Source organism: Hemiscyllium ocellatum, chromosome 32, assembly GCF_020745735.1.
Source record: "Hemiscyllium ocellatum isolate sHemOce1 chromosome 32, sHemOce1.pat.X.cur, whole genome shotgun sequence".
NCBI classification, from domain to species: Eukaryota; Metazoa; Chordata; class Chondrichthyes; order Orectolobiformes; family Hemiscylliidae; genus Hemiscyllium; species Hemiscyllium ocellatum.
The window spans coordinates 45,011,620-45,032,161 of record NC_083432.1 but is presented as its reverse complement, the minus strand read 5'-3'; the positions used below and the strand labels follow the sequence as shown (position 1 = coordinate 45,032,161).

At 44.8% G+C, this 20,542-nt stretch overlaps 1 protein-coding gene across 4 annotated transcripts in view; it reads left to right on the top strand.

Annotated features, from left to right (window-relative positions):
* Positions 1–20,542, top strand: part of LOC132830705 (protein AF-10-like) — a 189,277-nt gene that overhangs the window by 87,835 nt on the left and 80,900 nt on the right. For 3 of the 4 annotated variants that reach the window (XM_060848525.1, XM_060848522.1, XM_060848521.1), the window contains 2 exons: positions 5,870–5,965; positions 8,280–8,550. In XM_060848525.1, the coding sequence (XP_060704508.1) occupies positions 5,870–5,965; positions 8,280–8,550 (367 nt within the window). The remainder of the gene's footprint in view (positions 1–5,869; positions 5,966–8,279; positions 8,551–20,542) is intronic. The other variant, XM_060848523.1, reaches the window with a different exon arrangement.

Below are 20,542 nucleotides of genomic sequence, written 5' to 3'. Positions count from 1 at the left end.
CGCACCAATTCATCACCAAAACCAACTTGGGAAGGTTGGAACTTAGGAACAGGAGCAGACCTTTCAGCCCATCAAGTCTGCACTTCCATTCAATGTGGTTTCTCTGTTTGAAAGTTTCAATCCTTTTTACTTAAACCATCCCTGTAACTGTTTATGCCGTTGGTAATCAGAAACCTGTCGAGTTGCACCTTTAACCGTACTCAAAGACTGAGTCTCCACTCTACCAGAGTTGAAAAATGTGATGCTGGAAAAACCCAGCAGGCCAGGCAGCATCCGAGGAGCAGGAGAATCGACGTTTCGGGCATAAGCCCTTCTTCCTTAAGAGGGTAGTGAGTGCCTGGTAAGTGCTGCCCGAGGTGGTGGTGGAAGCAGACACAATAGCAGCTTCAAGAAGCACCTGGACAAATACATAAGTAGGAAGGCAATAGAGGGGTATGAATTCTGTAAGCCAAAACAGTTTTAGTATGGAAGGGCAAAATGTGTGGGCACAGGCTTGGAGGGCTGAAGGGCCTGTTCCTGTGCTGTATTGTTCTTTGTTCAGTTGTCTGTGACAGAGCATCAGCCTGTAGCTCTGTCTAAGCACAAGCTAGTCTAAGCCCATTAGCACTCTCTCCCCTATGGGTGAAGAGTAGATAGTAGAGGATAACAAGTGAGCTCTCAGCCAGTCACCTGAATTAGCTTCATTGGCTTCTGTTGGGGTTTGTTGTGCCCATTGGTGACATCAGCAATTCCGTAAGTGAGTCGTTCCAGTAAGCCCAAAGAATCGTGTGTCATCAATTGCCTTTGGTGGAAGCCTTGTTTGAGATTGCTGTCTGCTCCTTCAAGATCAAGGTGCAAGCCTCACTCAACAATCACATGCTCTCTCCATTCTGTTTACAAAGAGTCAAACATTTTCATTGCGCGCTGTGTATAATTAGATACTTGGTGTTTCACCTTTTTCAGTCTCTTCGACATGTGCAGAGTATACAACACAGGTGATGAAGTGGGTCAGCCCTTCTTGGTTGCTGGGAAGCACACTTCAGGAAAGTGGAGTCCAAAACTATCAGCACAGGCTCTCTTTTTTTTTGTGCAGTCCTGACAGGATTGCTACACTGTGTGTCACAGAGCTAGAGTAAGATTTGAATTGAAGTCCATCACCTAGCTTTCACCAAACAATATGGTGAGAATTTGGTGTCAGGTGTTGCTAGCACATTCTCTCCTCTGTGTCAGAAAATCCTGCATTCAAGTCCCACACCGGAGTCCTGTGTGGCACTTCCATGTACCTGTTGACTGCACTGCACTGGCATTGAGACATGATATTCTAACTACCCATTCTCATCCCTGTTGGATGGAGATAAGCAGTCCCATAATACTATTTCAAACAGTAGGCAATCCCTGGTGGGTTTTCCTGGTCACCTGCCAATATTGCTTACCCATCTCACAATGCTAATATAGATTCTCTGGTCATGTATCGCATTGTAGCTTGTGGGAGTTTGCTGTGGGCAAATTGGCAGCTGTGTTCCATCTATACATGAAAGGTGCCATTGAAATGCAAGGCTTACTTTTTCAATCTCCACCACATTATGAGGAGGAGTTGAAGTTTGGTGGTTGGCTTGTTGGTTGGGGGTTGGTGGTCTGGGAGGGCAGGGAGGATGGGTTTGGGCTGTCTGGTGGGAGGTTCTGTGATTAGTGTTTTCCTGCAGGGATGCAGGCAGATTCTGGTTTGGGATGTTTTTCTAACAGACAGGTCTATCACTGCAGCCATTTGGGACTTTGTGCAGTGCTGCTGTCATCACCATTCATTGAACAACTGGAAGGAAGCTTGGAGCTGCAGGCTACAGGAGAGGCACTTCTCGTCTGCATTCACAACATTAATTAAGCTAAAAAGAAGCAAGTTAATGACTAATCAGCAGCTAATTTGCAGAAATTGCTGTGCCATGTTCATAAAATACTACCATCTTTTGGCCAACTATGCAGCAATTAAACAACTGGACTTTGTTTGAGGTTTCATTCCCCAAAATACCAGGGAGTCACAAGCAACAAATTCCAATCAAATGATCCGTGTACTTTTTTGGCCACAATGTGGGTAATTTGAGGAATGAGTTGTTAAGAAAGCTTGATGAAATCAGCTAACTTCAGACTCATGAACTCCTAGGAATAAGTAGAATTAAAAGAAAAAAAAATTGCCTTTGTTGAGCACCACCAGACAACCCAAGGCATTTTACAACCAATGAAATACATCTGGAAATTTAGTCACTGTTGGATTATATATGCTTTTAGTAAGGTTGGACAACAGGGACCATTCCCCTGTTGTTCTTCAAAACAGCAGCGTGTGAATTTTCACCACCATCTAAGAAAGGGCCCTCTGTTTAAATGTCTCATTGGATGAGAGCACCTATTGCAGTGCAAAATTCCCTTGGTGCTGCATTGGAGGATCAACCTTGATTTTTGAGTTCACGTTGTGGAGTGGGAGTTGAACCTGAATCTTCTGACTCACAGGTGAAAATATTTCACACTGAGCCACAGGTTAACAACACAGAAACAGATTGTTCAGCCCAACTGATCTACATTGTTGTCTATGCTGCATACTCAGCCTGTTCCTACCCCTCATCACCTTAACCTGTCCGCCTTTTCAGTTTGTCCTTTTCTCCCTCCTACATTTTAGCTTGCCTCCCTATAAGTTCATCTATAACACTAAAGCCTCATAAAATCGCATTTTACAGCAAGTTCTCTATTCTAACCTCTGTCTGAGTAAAGAATTTCCTAAAGCATTCCACCACTGGGGATTTCCTCATCTCTTGTCTTGGTTGGCTGTAGTTTCATTGATAGATATTGATTGCACTGATGAGTCAACAAATCCATTATTTTGCTCTGTGGTAGAAGGAGAACCATTATTTTTGCACAATTCACATGATCCTCTGAAATCTTAATGTAGAAGTGCTCGCAGGATATAGCCATTAATGTGAGAAAAAATCAATAATTATTATCTAAGTGAGCTTCCAAGGGGTTTATCTCCAGATGATTTTGACTCTGTTTATTGCCCTGAATTTCCACGCTCCCGTCCAATTGTGGCTGACGTTTACTCCTGTGGATAGTTTGGATTCTATCAGCACTGCCACCAACAAGCAGCCTTTCTTCAAAGAGGAGCCCACAGACAGAAGGCTATTTGACTGAGGATGGCTTCACAGCTGGACTAGCTATGGTCCTAATGCAGACAGATAGGGCTCATCAGAACAGTGAGCAGGAGTAGAAAATTGGGTTGGTTTTTTACCTCCTCCTTGCTCTTGACCTGAAGCTCAGTCAGTGAATGATCTCTGGTTTGCCTTAACTTTTCCTGAAAAGTCTGAAGCCATGAGACATTTCCACTTTCTTTCCCTGCCTGGCTAAAGTATTTTATTAGTTTATAGGATGTGGGTATTACTGGCTGGGCTAGCACTTATTGCCCATCCATAATTGCCTTTAAACTGGGCCATTTCAGAGGGCAGTTCAGAGTCGACCACATTTGAGAATCTGGAGTCGCACAGGCCAGACTAGGTAAGGATGGCAGATTGCCTTCCATGAAGATGATTGTCCTTGAGATGGTGGGGATGAGCTACCGCCTTGAACAGCTTAAGTCCACCTGCTAAAGATAGACCCACAATGCCCTTAGGGAGAGAATTCCAGGATTTTGACCCAGCAAAAGTGAAGGGACGGCGGACATATTTCCAAGTTAGGATGGTGATGGCTTGGAGAGGAACTCACAAGTGATAGTGTTCCATGTATCTGCTGTCTTTTTCGTGGGTTTGGAAGGTGCAGTCTCATGAGCCTTGTAGGTCGTACATGTTGCTGTTACTTGCGTTCGTGGTGGAAGGTGTGGATATCTGTGGATATGATGTTAGTGAAGCTGGTTGATTCATCTTGAATGGTGTCAAGCTTAATGATTGTTTGTTGGAACTACACACATGTAAGTAAGAGGAGTGGTTTCCATCACACTCCTGACTTGTGACTTATGGATGGTGGACAGGCTTTAGGTAATCAGGAGGTGAGTTACTAATGCAAGATGCCTAGACTCTGACCTGCTCTTGGCGCCTCTGTATTTAAATGATTAATCTGATTCAGTTTCTGGTCAATAGTAACCCCCAGGCAGTTGATGGTGGGGATTCAGCGATAGTAATGCTATTGGATGTCAAGGGACAATAGTTAGATTCTATTTTTTGGAGATATTCATTGCCTGGCATTTGTGCGACATGAATGTCACTTCCACTTGTCACCCTAAGACTCAATATTGTCCAGGTTGTGCTACACTTCCCATGGACTGTGTCAGTATCTGAGTCTTCGATGAATACTGAAGAACTGGGCAATCTTCAATGACATCTTCCTTCTGATCTTATGATGGGAGAAAGGTCACTGAGGAAGCAGTTGAACACCTGAGGAATTCCTGCAGGAGATGTTCTGGAGCTGAGATGACTGATCTCCAAAAACCAGAGTTATCACTCTTGGAGCTGTGTTTTACCCCATCCGGTGGAGATTCCTGTTGACTCCAGTTTTGCTCAGGTTCCTTGATGCTATTTTCCGTCAAATGTGGCCTTGGCGTTCATCGGTATACCGGATGGACATTTCTAGAAATCAACAATAGTTACATGGGTGTCATTAAACTAGCTTTTAGATTCAACGTTTTTATTGAATCATTTGAATTTTGGCTCCCAGTATCTGCCATGGTTATTTTTCCCCTGTATTTTGACACTATTTGGACCCAAAAGTGGTTTTGGCAGGATTTGGCCAAATCTGAAATGAGTAGAATTGGAGCCTAAATTTGCAGCACTAAAGGGGACCATTGCTATCTTAGACCCAACTCCTGTCTAGTCCCACTGACTTGCTGTCTCCCATAACAAGGTTTCCACCTTCTCAACAATTCAAAAGGAAAATGCTGTATATTCTCGAAATCTACGATAAACAGCAAGAATGCTGGAGAAGCTCAGCAGGTTTGACAGCATCTGTGGAGAGAAAATCAGCGTGAAGCCTTCAAGTTCCATGACTCCTCTTCAGAACTGAGGATGGCCATTTTAAATACAAATGACGACAGGACTGGGAGCACATCACTTCCAAAGAAGTGTTTTTATGATGATCCTTATGCCCTACATCTTTGACCAAGCTTTTGTTGGTTACTTGTCTTGCATCTTTATATGGGGTTTAGTATTGAGGACACTAGCCGAATGTGATCCAGTTCTACCCCCAATATCATTGTTCTGACATTTTCCAAAAGATCAATGGCTCAGTAACAGTCATGGGAACTTGGTCTGTTACCGATTTTTGTTTTCTCTCTCTTTTCTCTTACCAACTGTGGAGGCCTTCTGTTACCCGCTGACTACTACACTGATGCATATCGACATAGATGTGCAGGGAGGCGATGGCCCAATGGTATTATTGCTAGACTATTAATCCAAAGATCCAGGTAATATTCTGGGGATCTGGGTTTGAAGCCCAACGTAGTGGAATTTGTATTAAATAAAAAAAACCTGGAGTTAGGAGTCTAATGTTGACTGGAAAAACCCATCAGGTTCACTAATGTCCTTGGCCTGGTCTGGCTTCCACATACCTCCATGGCCGTGTAGTTGACTGATAACAGCCCTCTTGGCAATTACGGATGAGCAATAAATCCTGACCTAGATGAGTGATTACCCACATCCTGTGACTGAATCAAAACAAAATCAAATAATCTAGCAGAGCTGGGGGAATGGTGATCTCTGTGTACTCCCCGAATCATTGGAAAGGGATGGAATAAAAGTCATTCATTTCCCCAGAAGTACAACGACCTGTGGGGTGCCTGGGGAGCTCTGCTGTGTTAAAGGCCATGTGTCAATGTTAGCTTTCCGAAATGAATCACATACTTTCTTTATTTCTTACTTTGCAGAGTCGAAAGGACAGGGAGAGGCCCAAGCAGAAACTCAAGAAACCTACAGAATCGTTGAACACTGTCGTTAGCACGGTTACAGTTACAGCAGAAAAGGTGAGAGAGGATAGAGGTTACAAAGGAAGCAGCCCCTCGTCCCTTCTAGGTTAATGTACTCCCAGAGGAGAATACGCAGGTTTGGTGATCATCAGCACAGTCGTTCTCAACTTTACCTTCCTTTCCATTTTTTTTCGTTGTGCAACTGATCTGTTGACGACTGAGGAATGTCAAACAGCAGTTCCAGTGTTGCACTGTAGAATGAATGACTGAAATGTCAGTATAAACAGAGTCCATTTGGCCTACACTGCCTATGTTGGCTCTGGCTCCCCCATCAAATTTTCCTCTTTACCTTTGGCCAATATACATTAGCATTCTCCTCCATGTTTATCTAATTCAGGGCAAATATTGTGACTGCCTTTTCCTCTTGCAATAACAAATTCCATATATTAAAGCATTCCTTTTAATTTTATCATCAAAGTTCACTGGTATCTGCTGGTGCCTTTGTGTCCCAGTGCTTTTCTCCTTCATGGTTATTTTGCTTTTCACATGTGAAAATGTTCAACCCCTTAAGCTGTCCCTGATTTAGTTTCAGAATTGCTGAGGAGATTTTTTTAGGTCTCTAAATACGTAGAAATGGCAGCCAGGTTGTAATTCCATACAGTTTGGCCCATCCAGTATACAGAGTGAAATAGGTGAAGTCTTCGAGCTTTACTGAGGCAAGCACCCACTGCACAAAACTGTCCTTCGGGGTTATATTGAAATCTTTAGCAGTGAGAACATCTTTATGCTGTTTGTCCAATAGAGTATGTTAACTGCTGTATGTTGTATTGGAGAGTGTCGTAATGATGCTTAGACAGTGCTTCCTGCAAACATTACCTACTGAAATATGTACACAGAATGCAACTCAATATGAACATTGACACTGGAGGATTTGCACCAGCTGAGATGTGACTGAGTCACACAGACCACGTTGCATTAACTTGAAACCTTTGTTCTGGGTTAGTGGGAGCTTTGCTAAAACATCTGCGGGTTGATTTGATTGAGGTTTTGGTTGTTGGAGCTCTCTCTGGGAGCCTCAGTCATTATGGCAAATCCATTTTCTACTTGAATGCTCCAGTCTGGAGCTGTGCATGGTGATGGTAGAGACTCCCATCACCATCGCTGACCAGGAGTCTCTCCTGCTCTTACTGCCTTCCATTAGCTTATGTTGAAAGGATGATGAACTAATGTTACAAACACACCATCCTTGGCCATTCATGCTGGGCTGGGAGTTGGTGAACCACCAAGAGTCTGAGGTTCAGAGATAGGGAGTCCACCCACTGTGCCACGCAGCCTCGCCTTTACTGAGAGGTTGGTAGATATCAGTGATTCCATTTCCAATTGGGAATTCCGAAGACACTCCTAAGCCCATTACGTGGATAGAATTTGGAACATTTTAAATGGAACTTAGACAAGTACACGGAGGAGTAAGGAATAGAAGGTTTTGCTGATTGGGGTTAGATGAACGTAGCTGGGAGGGGACTCGTGGAGTGTAAGGGGACATGGAGGGTTTGCCCTGAATGGCTTGTTCCTGAGCTGTTCATGCTGAAGTAAGCAATTACAATTAATCAAAGTAGGTAGAAGTGTTGATTTGTCAGTTTGGAAATCAATGGGATAAATGCATTAGAATTTGCCCCTGCAGCAGAGAACTGAGGGCACAACTCAGTTGTGCTAACTCTCTGATTTGCTTGGTCTATCTGCTTGGTAAAAAATTGGGCAACACATCCTTGCCCCAATTCTGTTGCTGTGTATGAAAGATGGGAACAGGTTAATGGTAGCATTCTTGAAGCAATTGGACACCTATCTGAAGGAGAAATATTTGATGACTTGTATACAGAGAAGAGCAGGAAAGCTGGGAACACTTATAAAGAACTACCACAGGCACAATGGGCCACATGGCCTCTTTGTGTGTTGGATGACTGTGTAGAATTGATCCAGAAGTAACGCACACAGTTCTCCACACAAAAAAACAATCATAGGGAGTTTAGTTTTAAAGTGGTCCTTTGCGAAATAGTTCATTTACAGCACTCTCCTGCAACAGCTTTCTCTCATCAGGTACTTACCTGTTTGACATGTAATGCTTTAATCTTGCTGGCGTAAATCAAAACTTCCTTATTTAAACATTTTGTTGAGTTTTTTATCCCTGGAATTTAAAAGTGCCCTGGTTCCTTGCACATCTGTTCTGTTTCATGATTCCAGCTGTTTCTCTGCCCTACAGGCCAATTCTCTGATTTAAATTCTTTCTTTTCTATTTTTTTAAAAAAAAGCTAATGAGAAGTTACTGCGCTGTTGTTTCTTCCCCTTTTGTTTTATCTAACTTAATAACTATCAGACTTGCACAACTGCTGGCAGCAGCAGCAGCATCTACATGTCAGGGACCTTGAGAGGTTTGGATCAACCCACAGCTCCCTTTACCAATAAACATTTCCAGGGAGCAACTGCGCCGCACGTGAGTGGGAAGGAGACGACAGAGGTCACCAAGTCAGAGGTCAAAGGGAAGAAGGCTCCTAGTCATGGCTCCAGCCAAAGGGGACGAAAACCAGGCAGCGGGAAGAGCTTGGCCAGTGTTTCCACCGTGTCATCAGCAAGTCCATTTCAGCAAGGTACATTGAGGTTTTGTTTTCATGAATTTGTCGGATGTGAGTGTCATTTAGTGATCTTGAGAAAGTGGCGCGGGGCTGCTTGCTCAGACCGTTGCAGTCCACGAGGTATCGGTGCACCCACAGTGTTGCTCAAGGGAGGCTTCCTGAATTTTTGACCCAGTCTGCTGAGACAAGTGAGGGGAGGAGGGATGGGCTGGGAATGCTAATTTGAATTTAAGAAGGCAAGCCTTCACATTGGCTCAGCTTCACTGGTTTGGTCAAACAAAATCGGCAGTCACCCAGGTAGTTATTTCCAGTGTGGGCCCTTTTATTGAGAAGACATGGTACATGGCCAGCATTTATTACCCATCAGAATTGTTCTGATTGCAGTCATAGCTGCAAATGTGTTGCTGGTCAAAGCACAGCAGGCCAGGCAGCATCTCAGGAATAGAGAATTCGACGTTTCGAGCATAAGCCCTTCATCAGGAATGATCATAAGCCCTTCATCAGCAGTCATAGGCAGGATTCAACCAGTCTGACATACTGGGCCACTTTTGAGGACAATTAACACAAAATTTAATTTTTGATGTCTCAAACCTCAAAGAGTTGGTGTGTTTCTTGGAATTGCATCTAAGTCCAGTTCTGTTAAAGACAGCAGGTTTGTGAACCAAGTTAGTTTTGACAAGAATCTCACAGTGTCGAGGTTATTTTATCTCCAAATGCTTTTATTTCTGGCCTCCTTGCTTAACTAAACTAAAATTCTCAAGCCATCACAACTCAAGTTCTCCAGATTATTGCACCAGACCCCTGGTTTGTTCTAGTAACATAACTGGGTGAAAGTGAGGACTGCAGATGCTGGAGATCAGAGTCGAGAGTGTGGTGCTGGAAAAGCACCTCGGGTCAGGCAGCATTCAAGGAGCAGAAGAGGCGACGTTTCGAGCATAAGCTCTTCATCATGAATGATGAAGGGTTTATGCCCAAAATGTTAACTCTCCTGCTCCTCGGATGTTGTCTCCCTGCTGTGTTTTTCCAGTGCCACACTTCTGAAACCAGTAACATAACCCCCACATTGATTGACTGATTTCCGTGAGAGGACTCTAGTAATATTGTGTGCAGTGCCCCAGAGTTCACTAGGGTTAGGGGGCAAGGGAGAGAACATCAGCCTGTGTGCTATCGCCTTTATCAATGTCCAGCTACCAGGGTGCCAGTAGAGGTCAGGATTGGACCTGGCAATAATGAGTCTCAAATTGGAATAAGATGTTACCACACACTATTGCATGGAGGTTTCACCATTTGATTTGGATTCAGGGAGGTATAGTTGATGTCCGACAGGCCTTGGAGAGACCCAGAGGAAGAAAAGGGAAATTGCGGGCATTGAGATTGGCAATGTGGAAGGGTTGAGTGTGATCAGCAGCAACCTATAAAGGGATGGAGAATTGTAAACATCCGTAGCCACAGTTCGCATTTGCCAAGCTCGTTCTCCATCGTGCAAGTCCCTTGATGCTTCATTCAAGCATTATCAAACACAACCTGACAACAAACCACAAATTGAGAAGTTAGGGCGAATGATCAAAAACTTGGTCAAAGGAGTAGGTTTTAAGGAATGTTTTAAAGGAGGAGAGAAAGGTTGTAGAGGGAATTCTGGAGCTTGGCACTCAAATGGTTAAAGATAGAGCTACCAATGGTATATTCTGGATTAGTGGTGCTGGAAGAGCACAGCAGTTCAGGCAGCATCCAAAGTGCAGCAAAATCGACGTTTCGGGCAAAAGCCCTTTGGATGCTCTCTGAACTGCTGTGCTCTTCCAGCACCACTAATCCAGAATCTGGTTTCCAGCATCTGCAGTCATTGTTTTTACCTCTACCAATGGTATAGTAAAATCAAGAATTCGCAAGCAGAGAATTGGAATCAGATTATCTGCAGGGATTGTGGGGCTGGAGGAGGTTACAATGATGCGGTAGGCAAAGTCATGCAGGCATCCAAAAACATGTGTGAGAATTTTAAAATTGAGTCAGATCAACAAACACAAGGATGAATACATGAGCCAGGCTTGAGTCTGAGGTAGCACATTGGTGGAGGGTAGAAGGTTGGCCAAGAGATTGCTGGTGTAGTCAAGTCGAGAAGTAACAAGGATAAGGGCAGCAGATACACATGAGCTGAGGCATGGGCAGCTGGGGAACATCGTGGAGGTGGGAGTGGTCACTGCAGATTGAGATGTAAATGTGGCTGGACACTCTGCAGCAGGGGGGTCACTGGTAGGGTCTCAAAAGCTACTGCTTGTTTTGTTTTCATTGCCGGTGGCTAGGGTCATAAGAAATAGGAACAGGAGTCAGCTGTTCGACCTTTTGAACCTGTTCTGCTTTTCTATAGGATAGTGACTGATCATTTGGAGAAGATGGGGAAATGATTCTTATGGTTTATTTGGTTGGTAGTTGAAAGGGTTAATATTTCAGTATAGTTTTGGTAGACCACATATAGGCACTAGTCTGATTTATAGTTTAGACAAAACCCTTACATCTATTGGTGGCAATCTCAAGTTACATGTCTGTTATAATGTCCCTCAAACTGTCCATTACTGACCAGGATGTTCCAGGACTTGGTTAGCAGATGACTCTTGGATTCTGTTTTGATGGTAAAATAAACAGTCAAGACCGTCTACAGAAAACTGATTTAATAACAGAGTCCTCAGAAGGTGGTGAATGGACATCAAGCTCTCCAGTTCCAATTCCAAATCACCACTTAAAATAAAACACTGGCTTCAGTTGTACATGATCCTATCATCTAGGCTTCACTCCTGAACTAACATTTGAATTGGGAACAGAAGGATGCCATTCGGCCCCTCAATATTGCTCTGCCATTGAATAGGATTGTCCTGATCTATTTGTGTTTTGTATTTCATGTTCCCATCTACCTTTGAATCCCCTGCATGATACTAATCTGAGTCTGCCTTAAAAATATTCAGTGACCCCCATCTTCATCGACTTCTGAGGCAGAAGTTTCCAAAATTGCACAGTCCTCTTGAGAAAACAAAATTTCTCCTTGTTTCTGTCCAAAAAGATTGACCCCCCCCCCCCCCCACAAGAGGAAACATATTTTCTGTGTCCACTTGTCAAGACTGTTTAGAATCTTGTACACTTCAATCAAGTCACCCCTCCTCTTCTCAAGAAGGTTCTTAAGAAACAACCTTAAGATGACCAAACTATTTTCATAAGACAGCCCACAAATTCTAGTTGTGTAACCTTCCTCTGAATCGTCTCCCTGAATCATTTACATCCTCGCTGAAGTAAGAAGATCAGAATTGGACGCCAGTATTCACGATGCAGTCTGACCAATGCCGAATATAACTGCAGCTTAACATTCTTATTTAATGCCAGAAACAAGCAATGCATATCACCATTCTCTTTACTTCCTTCCGCCAGCCACACACAAACACCCCCGTACTATGTAGTCGCACGCATGCAGTCACTCAACCACATGCACTGCAATGGAAGGTCACGCCGCTCCCCACCCAGCTGAGAGAAGCCACAGTCTCTTGACAGGAAGCTCCGAGCAGCACAGACAAAAATATCTTCTGACCTTGTGCGAAGTCTAGGAAATCAACAGAGTACCTCTGTGTCAGTAGGTCTCAAGTTCAAACCCCAGCCCGGAAATTTGAATATAAAAATCCAGGCAGTGTCAATGCAGTACTGAGAGAGTCCTTCACTGTTCCAAGGTGCCATCTGCGATTGCTGGAAATCAGAAACACAGGCAGCTGGAAAAATTCAACAGTTCTGAAGAAGGGTCAACGGACTCTAAATGTTAACTCTGTTTCTCTCGCCACAGATGCTGCCAGACCTGCTGAGTTTCTCCAGCAGTTTCGGTTTCAGTTTCATTAAAGCTGAGACTCTGTCTCCCGTCTGAGGTGGATGGAAAAGGCCTCTGCTGCTATTTGAAGAAAAGCAAAGGAAATACCCATTTATCCTCGCCATGTTTAGCAGCATCTTGTCATTAACATATTACTGTTTGTGGGAGTACACTGAGTGCACGTCGGCTGCAGAGATTCCAATGTTACAACAATCCAGTGGAAGTAAGATATTTTGACATGTCCTGAATTCATGAAAGGCACAATATGAATGCAAGTCTTTTTACTTGCTCTGGGCACAGTACAGGACATACCCACCAAACACTAGCCCTGGAAAATTTGCAAGTCTGAGCTAATGTCAATGTTCATCACTCCTAACCTGAAGAACACAGGGTCCATACGTGGCAACAGTCATCCTGAACCAAGCCCAAATAGCCATTCCTTGTTTGTCCTCTTCAACGGTGAATGGAACTTTGACTGTAGTAAGCATCACAATGAAATCCTATCATTTGCCAATGTTAGGACGTGAACATTTCACAAAGGCGTTGTAGTTGATTGGATCACCTCATGTGCTGTCTTGGTTGAGATCAGCTAACTCAGTACATTCTGCAGATGGAACCCACAGTGATCCAGTCTGTCTGTTTTGGTACCACACAGCACATGGTACAGGTAGCAACCAATCCATTATAGCAGTAGCCTCTCAATTTCACAAGAGTTTCTAATTGCAATATCAGTCACAGAAAACACACACATCATAGATTCCAAACAGTGTGTGACCAGGCCATTTAGTTCATCAAGTCCACATTGAATCTCTGCAGAGCATCTCACCCAGACCCAACCCCCATATCCTGTCCCTGTAACCCTACATTTCCCATGGCTAATACACCTAGCCTGCACATCCCTGCACCCTATGGACAATTTAGCATGGCCATTCCACCTAAGCTGTACATCTTTGTTCCCATTTCTTCCCACAGTTCATAGCATCATAGAGATGTACAGCATGGAAACAGACCCTTTGATCCAATTCGTCCATGCTGACCAGATATCCTAAACAGGGTGGTGGTTGAAGGGAAATATTCATCCTGGAGTTTAGTTACTAGTGGGGTACCACACGGATCTGTTTTGGGTCCATGGTGGTTTGTCATTTTTATAAATGACCTGGATGAGGGCATAGAAGGATGGATTATTAAATTTGCGGATGGCACAAAGGTCAGTAGAATTGTGGAGAGTGATGAAGGATGTTGGTGGAACGGTGGCTCAGTGGTAAGAACTGCTGCCTCACAGTGCCAGTGACCCAGGTTCAATACCAGCCTTGGGAGACTATCTATGTGGAGTTTGCATTTTCTCCCTGCGTCTGCATGAGTTTGCTCCGGGTGCTCCGGTTTCCTCCCACAGTCCAAAGATGTGCAGGTCAGGTGAATTGGCTGTGGTAAATTGTCCATAGTGTTAGGTGCATTAGTCAGAGGGAAATGGGTCTGGGTGGGTTATTCTTCGGAGGGTCGGTGTGGACTTGTTGGGCTGAAGGGCCTGTTTCCATACTGTAGGGAATCTAATCTAATCTAGTCCCCTTTTACAACACTTAGCCTATATCCCTCTAAACCCTTCCTATTCATATACTCATCAAGAAGCCTTTTAAATGTTGCAGTTGAACCAGCCTCCACCATTGCCTCTGGTAGCTCATTCCATGCACGCATCACTCACTGCATGGAAAACGTTGCCCCTTCGGTCCCTTTTATATCTTGCCCCTCTCACCCTAAAAGTATGCCCTCTAGTTATGGACTCCCCCATGCAAGGGAAAAGATTTCGTCAATTTATCCTATCCATGCCCCTCATGATTTATAAGCCTCTATAAAGCCTCTGATTCTCCAAGGAAAACAGCCCCGGTCTTTTCAACCTCTCCCTATAGCTCAAATCCTCCAACCCTGGCAACATCGTTGTAAATCTTTTCTGAATGCTTTCAAGTTCCACAACATCCTTCCAGAAGGTAGGAGACCAGAGTTGCACACCATATTCCAAAAGTGGCCTAACCAACATCCTGAACAGCCGCAACATGACCTCCCAACTCCTGTACTCAATACTGTGACCAATAAAGGGCAGCATACCAAAAGCCTTCTTCACTATCCTATCTACCTGCTACTCTACTTCGAAGGAGCTATGAATCTGGACTCCAAGGTCTCTTTGTTCAGCAGCACTCCTGAGGATCTTATCATTCGGTGGATAAGTTCTGCACTGATTTGCTTTACCAAAATGCAGCACCTCGCATTTATCTGAATTAAACTCCATCTGTCACTCCTCAGCCCATTGGCCCATCTGATCAATATTCCATTGTAATCTGAGGTAACCTTCTTCTCTGTCCACTACACCACCTATTTTGGTGTCATCTGCACACTTACTAACTATACCTTCTAGGTTCATATCCTGAAGTGGGCTATTATACTCGCAGAGAGATTTGCTAGAGCTGCTGTGGAGGATTTAAACTAGTAAGGTGGTGTGGTGGGACCCAGGGAGATGATGAGGAAAGTCTGAGACTAGTACAGTTGGAAAGGGAGTGAGTCAAATAGTCAGTGCAGGCAGGGACAAAGCAGAGAACAAGGTAGGATTGATAAATTAAACTGCATTTACTTCAATGGGCGAGGCCTAACAGGGAAGGCAGATGAACTCGGGGCATGGTTAGGAAAATGGGACTGGGGTATCATAGCAATTACAGAAACATGGCTCAGGGATGGACAGGACTGGCAGCTTATTGTTCCAGGATACAAATGCGACAGAAAGGATAGAAAGGGAGGCAAGAGAGGAGGGAGAGTGGCATTTTTGATAAGGGATAGTATTACAGCTGTACTTAGGGAGGATATACTTCCGAATACATCCAGCGAAGTTATTTGGGTTGAACTGAGAATTAAGAAAGGGATAATCACTTTATAGGGATCTTAAGTATATTGCATCAGAAATTGGCTAGCTGAAAGAAGACAGAGGGTTGTGGTTGATGGGAAATATTTATCCTGAAATTCAGTTACTAATGGGGTACCACAAAGGGCTGTTTTGGGGCCACTGCTGTTTTTCATTTTTATAAATGAGTCAGATGAGGGCATCAAAGGATGTGTTAGTAAATTTGCGGATGACACCAAGGTCAGTAGAATTTTGGATAGTGACGAAGGGTGTTATAGGTTACAGAGAGACATGGATACGCTACGGAGCTGGGCTGAGAGGTGGCAAATGGAGTTTAGTGCAGAAAAATGTAAGGTGATTCACTTTGGAAGGAGTAACAGGAATGCAGAGTACTGGGCTAATGGTAAGATTTTTGGTAGTGTAGATGAGCAGAAAGATCTCGGCGTCAAGGTACATGATTCCTTGAAAGTTGCCACCCAGGTTGATAAGGTTGTTAAGAAGGCATACACTGTGTTAGCTTTTATTGGTAGAAGGATTGAGTTTCAGAGCCATGAGATCATGCTGCAGCTGTACAAAACTGGTGCGGCCACACTTGGAGTATTGCATCCAGTTCTGGTCACCACCTTATAGGAAGGATGTGGAAGCATTAGAAAGGGTTGAGAGGAGATTTACTTGGATGTTGCCTGATATGGAGGGAAGATCCTACAAGGAAAGGCTGAAGGACTTGAGGCTGTTTTTGTGAGAGAAGAAGGTTGAGAGATGACTGAATTGAGACATACAAGAAGGTTAGATAGAGAGAACAGTGAGACTTTTTTTCCTCTGATGGTGATGGCTAGCACGAGGGCACACTGCTTTAAATTGAGGGGTGATAGATATAGGACAGATGTCAGAGGTGGTTTCTTTATTCTGAGAGTAGTAGGGGTGTGGAACATACTGCCTGCAACAGCAGTAGACTCGCCAACTTTAAGGGCATTTAAATGATCATTGGATAGGCATATGGAAGAGAATGGAATAGTGTAGATTAGATGAGCTTCAGCTGCAAATGTGTTGCTGGTCAAAGCACAGCAGGTCAGGCAGCATCTCAGGAATAGAGAATTCGACGTTTCGAGCATAAGCCCTTCATCAGGAATAAGAGAGAGAGCCAAGCAGGCTAAGATAAAAGGTAGGGAGGAGGGACTAGGGGGAGGGGCGATGGAGGTGGGATAGGTGGAAGGAGGTCAAGGTGAGGGTGATAGGCCGGAGTGGGGTGGGGGCGGAGAGGTCAGGAAGAGGATTGCAGGTTAGGAGGGCGGTGCTGAGTTGAGGGAACCGACTGAGACAAGGTGGGGGGAGGGGAAATGAGGAAACTGGAGAAATCTGAATTCATACCTTGTGGTTGGAGGGTTCCCAGGCGGAAGATGAGGCGCTCCTCCTCCAGCCGTCGTGTTGTTGTGTTCTGCCGGTGGAGGAGTCCAAGGACCTGCATGTCCTCGGTGGAGTGGGAGGGAGAGTTAAAGTGTTGAGCCACGGGTGATTGGGTTGGTTGGTTCGGGCGGCCCGGAGGTGTTCTCTGAAGCGTTCCGCAAGTAAGCGGCCTGTCTCACCAATATAGAGGAGGCCACATCGGGTGCAGCAGATGCAGTAGATGATGTGTGTGGAGGTACAGGTGAACTTGTGGCGGATATGGAAGGATCCCTTGGGGCCTTGGAGGGAAGTGAGTGTGGAGGTGTGGGCGCAAGTTTTACATTTCCTGCGGTTGCAGGGGAAGATGCCGGGGGTGGAGGTTGGGTTGGTGGGGGGTGTGGATCTGATGAGGGAGTCACGAAGGGAGTGGTCCTTGCGGAACGCTGATAGGGGAGGGGAGGGAAATATATCCTTGGTGGTGGGGTCCGTTTGGAGGTGGCGGAAATGGCGGCGGATGATACGTTGTATGCGGAGGTTGGTGGGGTGGTAGATGAGAACCAGTGGGGTTCTGTCTTGGTGGCGGTTGGAGGAGCGGGGCTCAAGGGCGGAGGAGCGGGAAGTGGAGGAGATGCGGTGGAGGGCATCGTCGATCACGTCTGGGGGGAATCTGCGGTCCTTGAAGAAGGAGGCCATCTGGGCTGTGCGGTGTTGGAATTGGTCCTCCTGATGGGCTTCAGGTTGGTTTCACAGGTCGGCGCAACATCGAGGGCCAAAGGGCCTGTACTTCGCTGTAATGTTCTATGTTCTAAGAGGGAAATCAGGAGGGCAAAAAGGGGACATGAGATAGCTTTGGCAAATAGGGTTAAGGTGAATCCAAAGGGTTTTTATAAATACATTAAGGACAAAAGGATAACTAGGGAGAAAATAGGGCCCCTCGATGATCAGCAAGGTAGCCTATGTGTGGAGCTGCAGAAGATGGTGGAGATACTAAACGAGTATTTTGCATCAGTGATTCTGTGGAGAAGGACATGGAAGATATAGAATGTGGATAAATAGATGGTGACAACTTGAAAAATGCCACATTATAGAGAAGGAGGTGCTGGATGTCTTGAAATGCATAAAAGTGGATCAGAGCCTGATCAGATGTACCCTAAACTCTGTAGGAAGCTGACGGAATAATTGCTGGGCCCCTTGCTGAGATATTTGTCTCATCAGTAGTCACAGGTGAGGTGCTGGAAGACTGGAGGTTGGCTAATATGGTACCACTATTTAAGAAAAGTGATAAGGAAAAGCCAGGGAACTATAGACAGGTGAGCCTGACATCAGTGGTGGGCAAGTTGTTGGAAAGGAACCCATGTAGATACTGGGACAATGTGCAAACTCCTTACAGGTGGTCACCAGAGGATGGAAGTACACCTAGGTCCCTGGCACTCTGAGGCAGCGGTGCTAACCATTGAGCCATTGTGCATGCTTGCACTAATGCTAGGATTCTGAGGTAGGTACTGGATTAGACCATTCATCCCTTCCAGCCTGATGCAGCATTCAACAAAGTTATGGCTACTCTTGGACCTCAACACCACTATTCCTCCCTATTCTGATATACCTTGGTCCTTTTAGTGTCCACAAATGTATTGATCTCAGTCTCATATAAACTCGATGACTGAGCATCCACTGAACTCCATCGAGTAGAGAAGTGCAATCATTTACAATTTTCTGAGGGAAGAAAATTCTTCTCTTCTCATTTTTCCAGGATTTCTAATCCTGACACTATATAGGATGGGAGTAGGCCTCTCAGCCTCACAAGCCTGTGCTGTTATACAGCAGGATCTTGGCCTGCACACCACTGTTGCCATAAGCCTTTGATCCCAATATATTTTAGCCTCACTATATTCTCTGGCTCATCCTTTGCAATTGTCTCTCGTTCAGAATTCCTTACATTCACAACCTACAGAGAGAGGAGGTCATTGGAAACTGTCTCCCACCATCTATTCTTGACACCCTTTGAAAAATGTTATAATTATTTACCACTTAGATATGTCATGACACACCTACAGGTCAGACTGAGCTCTCTCAGCCTAAAATTAGGGACACTGATGCTGTGTCAAACGCCCCCTTTCTAAGAATTTTATGAATGTTTTTATGTTATGATGTATCTCTGGAGTAGATGGGATTTGAACCAAGATCACTGGCCCAAAGGTAAGGACATTACCACGGCACCACAAGAGCCCTCCAAAGAATTTTATAAGCTTCAACGAAATATGTTTCAGTTAAGATGCAGATCTGATCGAACACCAGGACAGATTGGAGAGGATGAATGGCCAACATTTGCCACTACGTAGCACAAAGGAAAGAAAACTAAACGGAAACTGGAATTGCTGAGGAAAAATTCAACAGGTCTGACAACATCTGTCGAGAGAGAAACAGAGTTATTTGCATATCCCTTCTTCAGAACTTCTGTTTTATTTCAGAAATACTGAGTAGGGCTGGCAAGACTTATGCTAGAAACCTTGCAAATGTTTTGGGTTGATGACGACCTTTTGAGCAACCTTTATTTCAGTCTCAGATATTCAGATTCTGCAGCACTTTGCTTTTGTTTATACCCTTTACCTTGCTGTGCACGATGGTGTAAAGCTATTCTGAAGCGGGTGAGAGCATGCAAATTTTACTATGATTTGCACATCCACCCTGACTGCCCCACCCCACAACAGAGCCACGGTATTTCGGGTTCAGTACTGACGAAAGACTTGTTATCTTTTAAATGCAATATAATCTGAGGCATTTGGAGATGTCTGTCAGGACTGCAGACAGTAATCCCGTTTGAGACTCGGTAGATGGACCAACAGGCTGAAGGCTTCCTCCCTTGGGCCTCCGATGATGCCATCTGAGCTCTTTGATTGGATTAGGCTCTTGTAATCTACTGTCAGTCACCCTGCGTCCTCCTTGCAGTCAGCATTCGGGCAGCATTGCATGGTTCAGTTGACGTGAACTGGGAGCCGGACAGATCAGGGAAGAGCCCAGGCTGCCTCTGCAAACTAAGCTGAGTTAGCTGATCTCCTCTGAGCTGGTTGTGGAAGGCTTATATTTAATTAGAGCACCACGGGGACACACTGAGAGGCTGGGGTTGGGTGGGAGGTGGGGAACGACAAGGAGGAGATTAAGTAGAGATCCTGCTACTGATTACTACCTGACAAGTCTGACTGAAACTACTCGAATATTGAAGTCCGATCAGTATTCCTGTCCAGCCCAGGGGTATGCAGGCCATTCCACAATGGGCAGAGCAGACTGGCCTATGCCTCTTACAGCTTGCCCTTTTGAGAGCCAAAGTATTAGCTGAGGGAAACAGAATTATTTGATAGTTTTTCTACTGTTCTATAAAAAGATTTTGAGGCACTGGAGAAACACAGAGGGAGAGATTTATTAGAATGATGATGGAGTTCCATCTATGAAGGAAGATTAAATAAACTGGGCGGCACGTTAGCACAGTGGTTAGCACTGCTGCTCACAATGCCAGAGACCCGGGTTCAATTCCCGCCTCAGGCGACTCTCTGTTTGCACATTCTCCCCGTGTCTGTGTGGGTTTCTTCCGGGTGCTCCAGTTTCCTCCCACAATCCAAAAATGTGCAGGTTAGGTGAATTGGCCATGCTAAATTGCCTGTAGTGTTAGGTGAAGGGGGAGATGTAGGGGAATGGGTCTGGGTGGGTTGCGCTTCGGCGGATTGGTGTTTACTTGTTGGGCCGAAGCGCCTGTTTCCACACCATAAGTAATCTAATCTAATCTAAAAAAAACTAGGTCTCATCTGTCTAGAGGAGAAGCAAGTGTTGGGTAGGCAGGGTGCGGGGCGTAGATATCTTGGGTCGCTCATCTTTCCATTGGGTTTAAGAGGATAGATAATAGCTGTAATGAA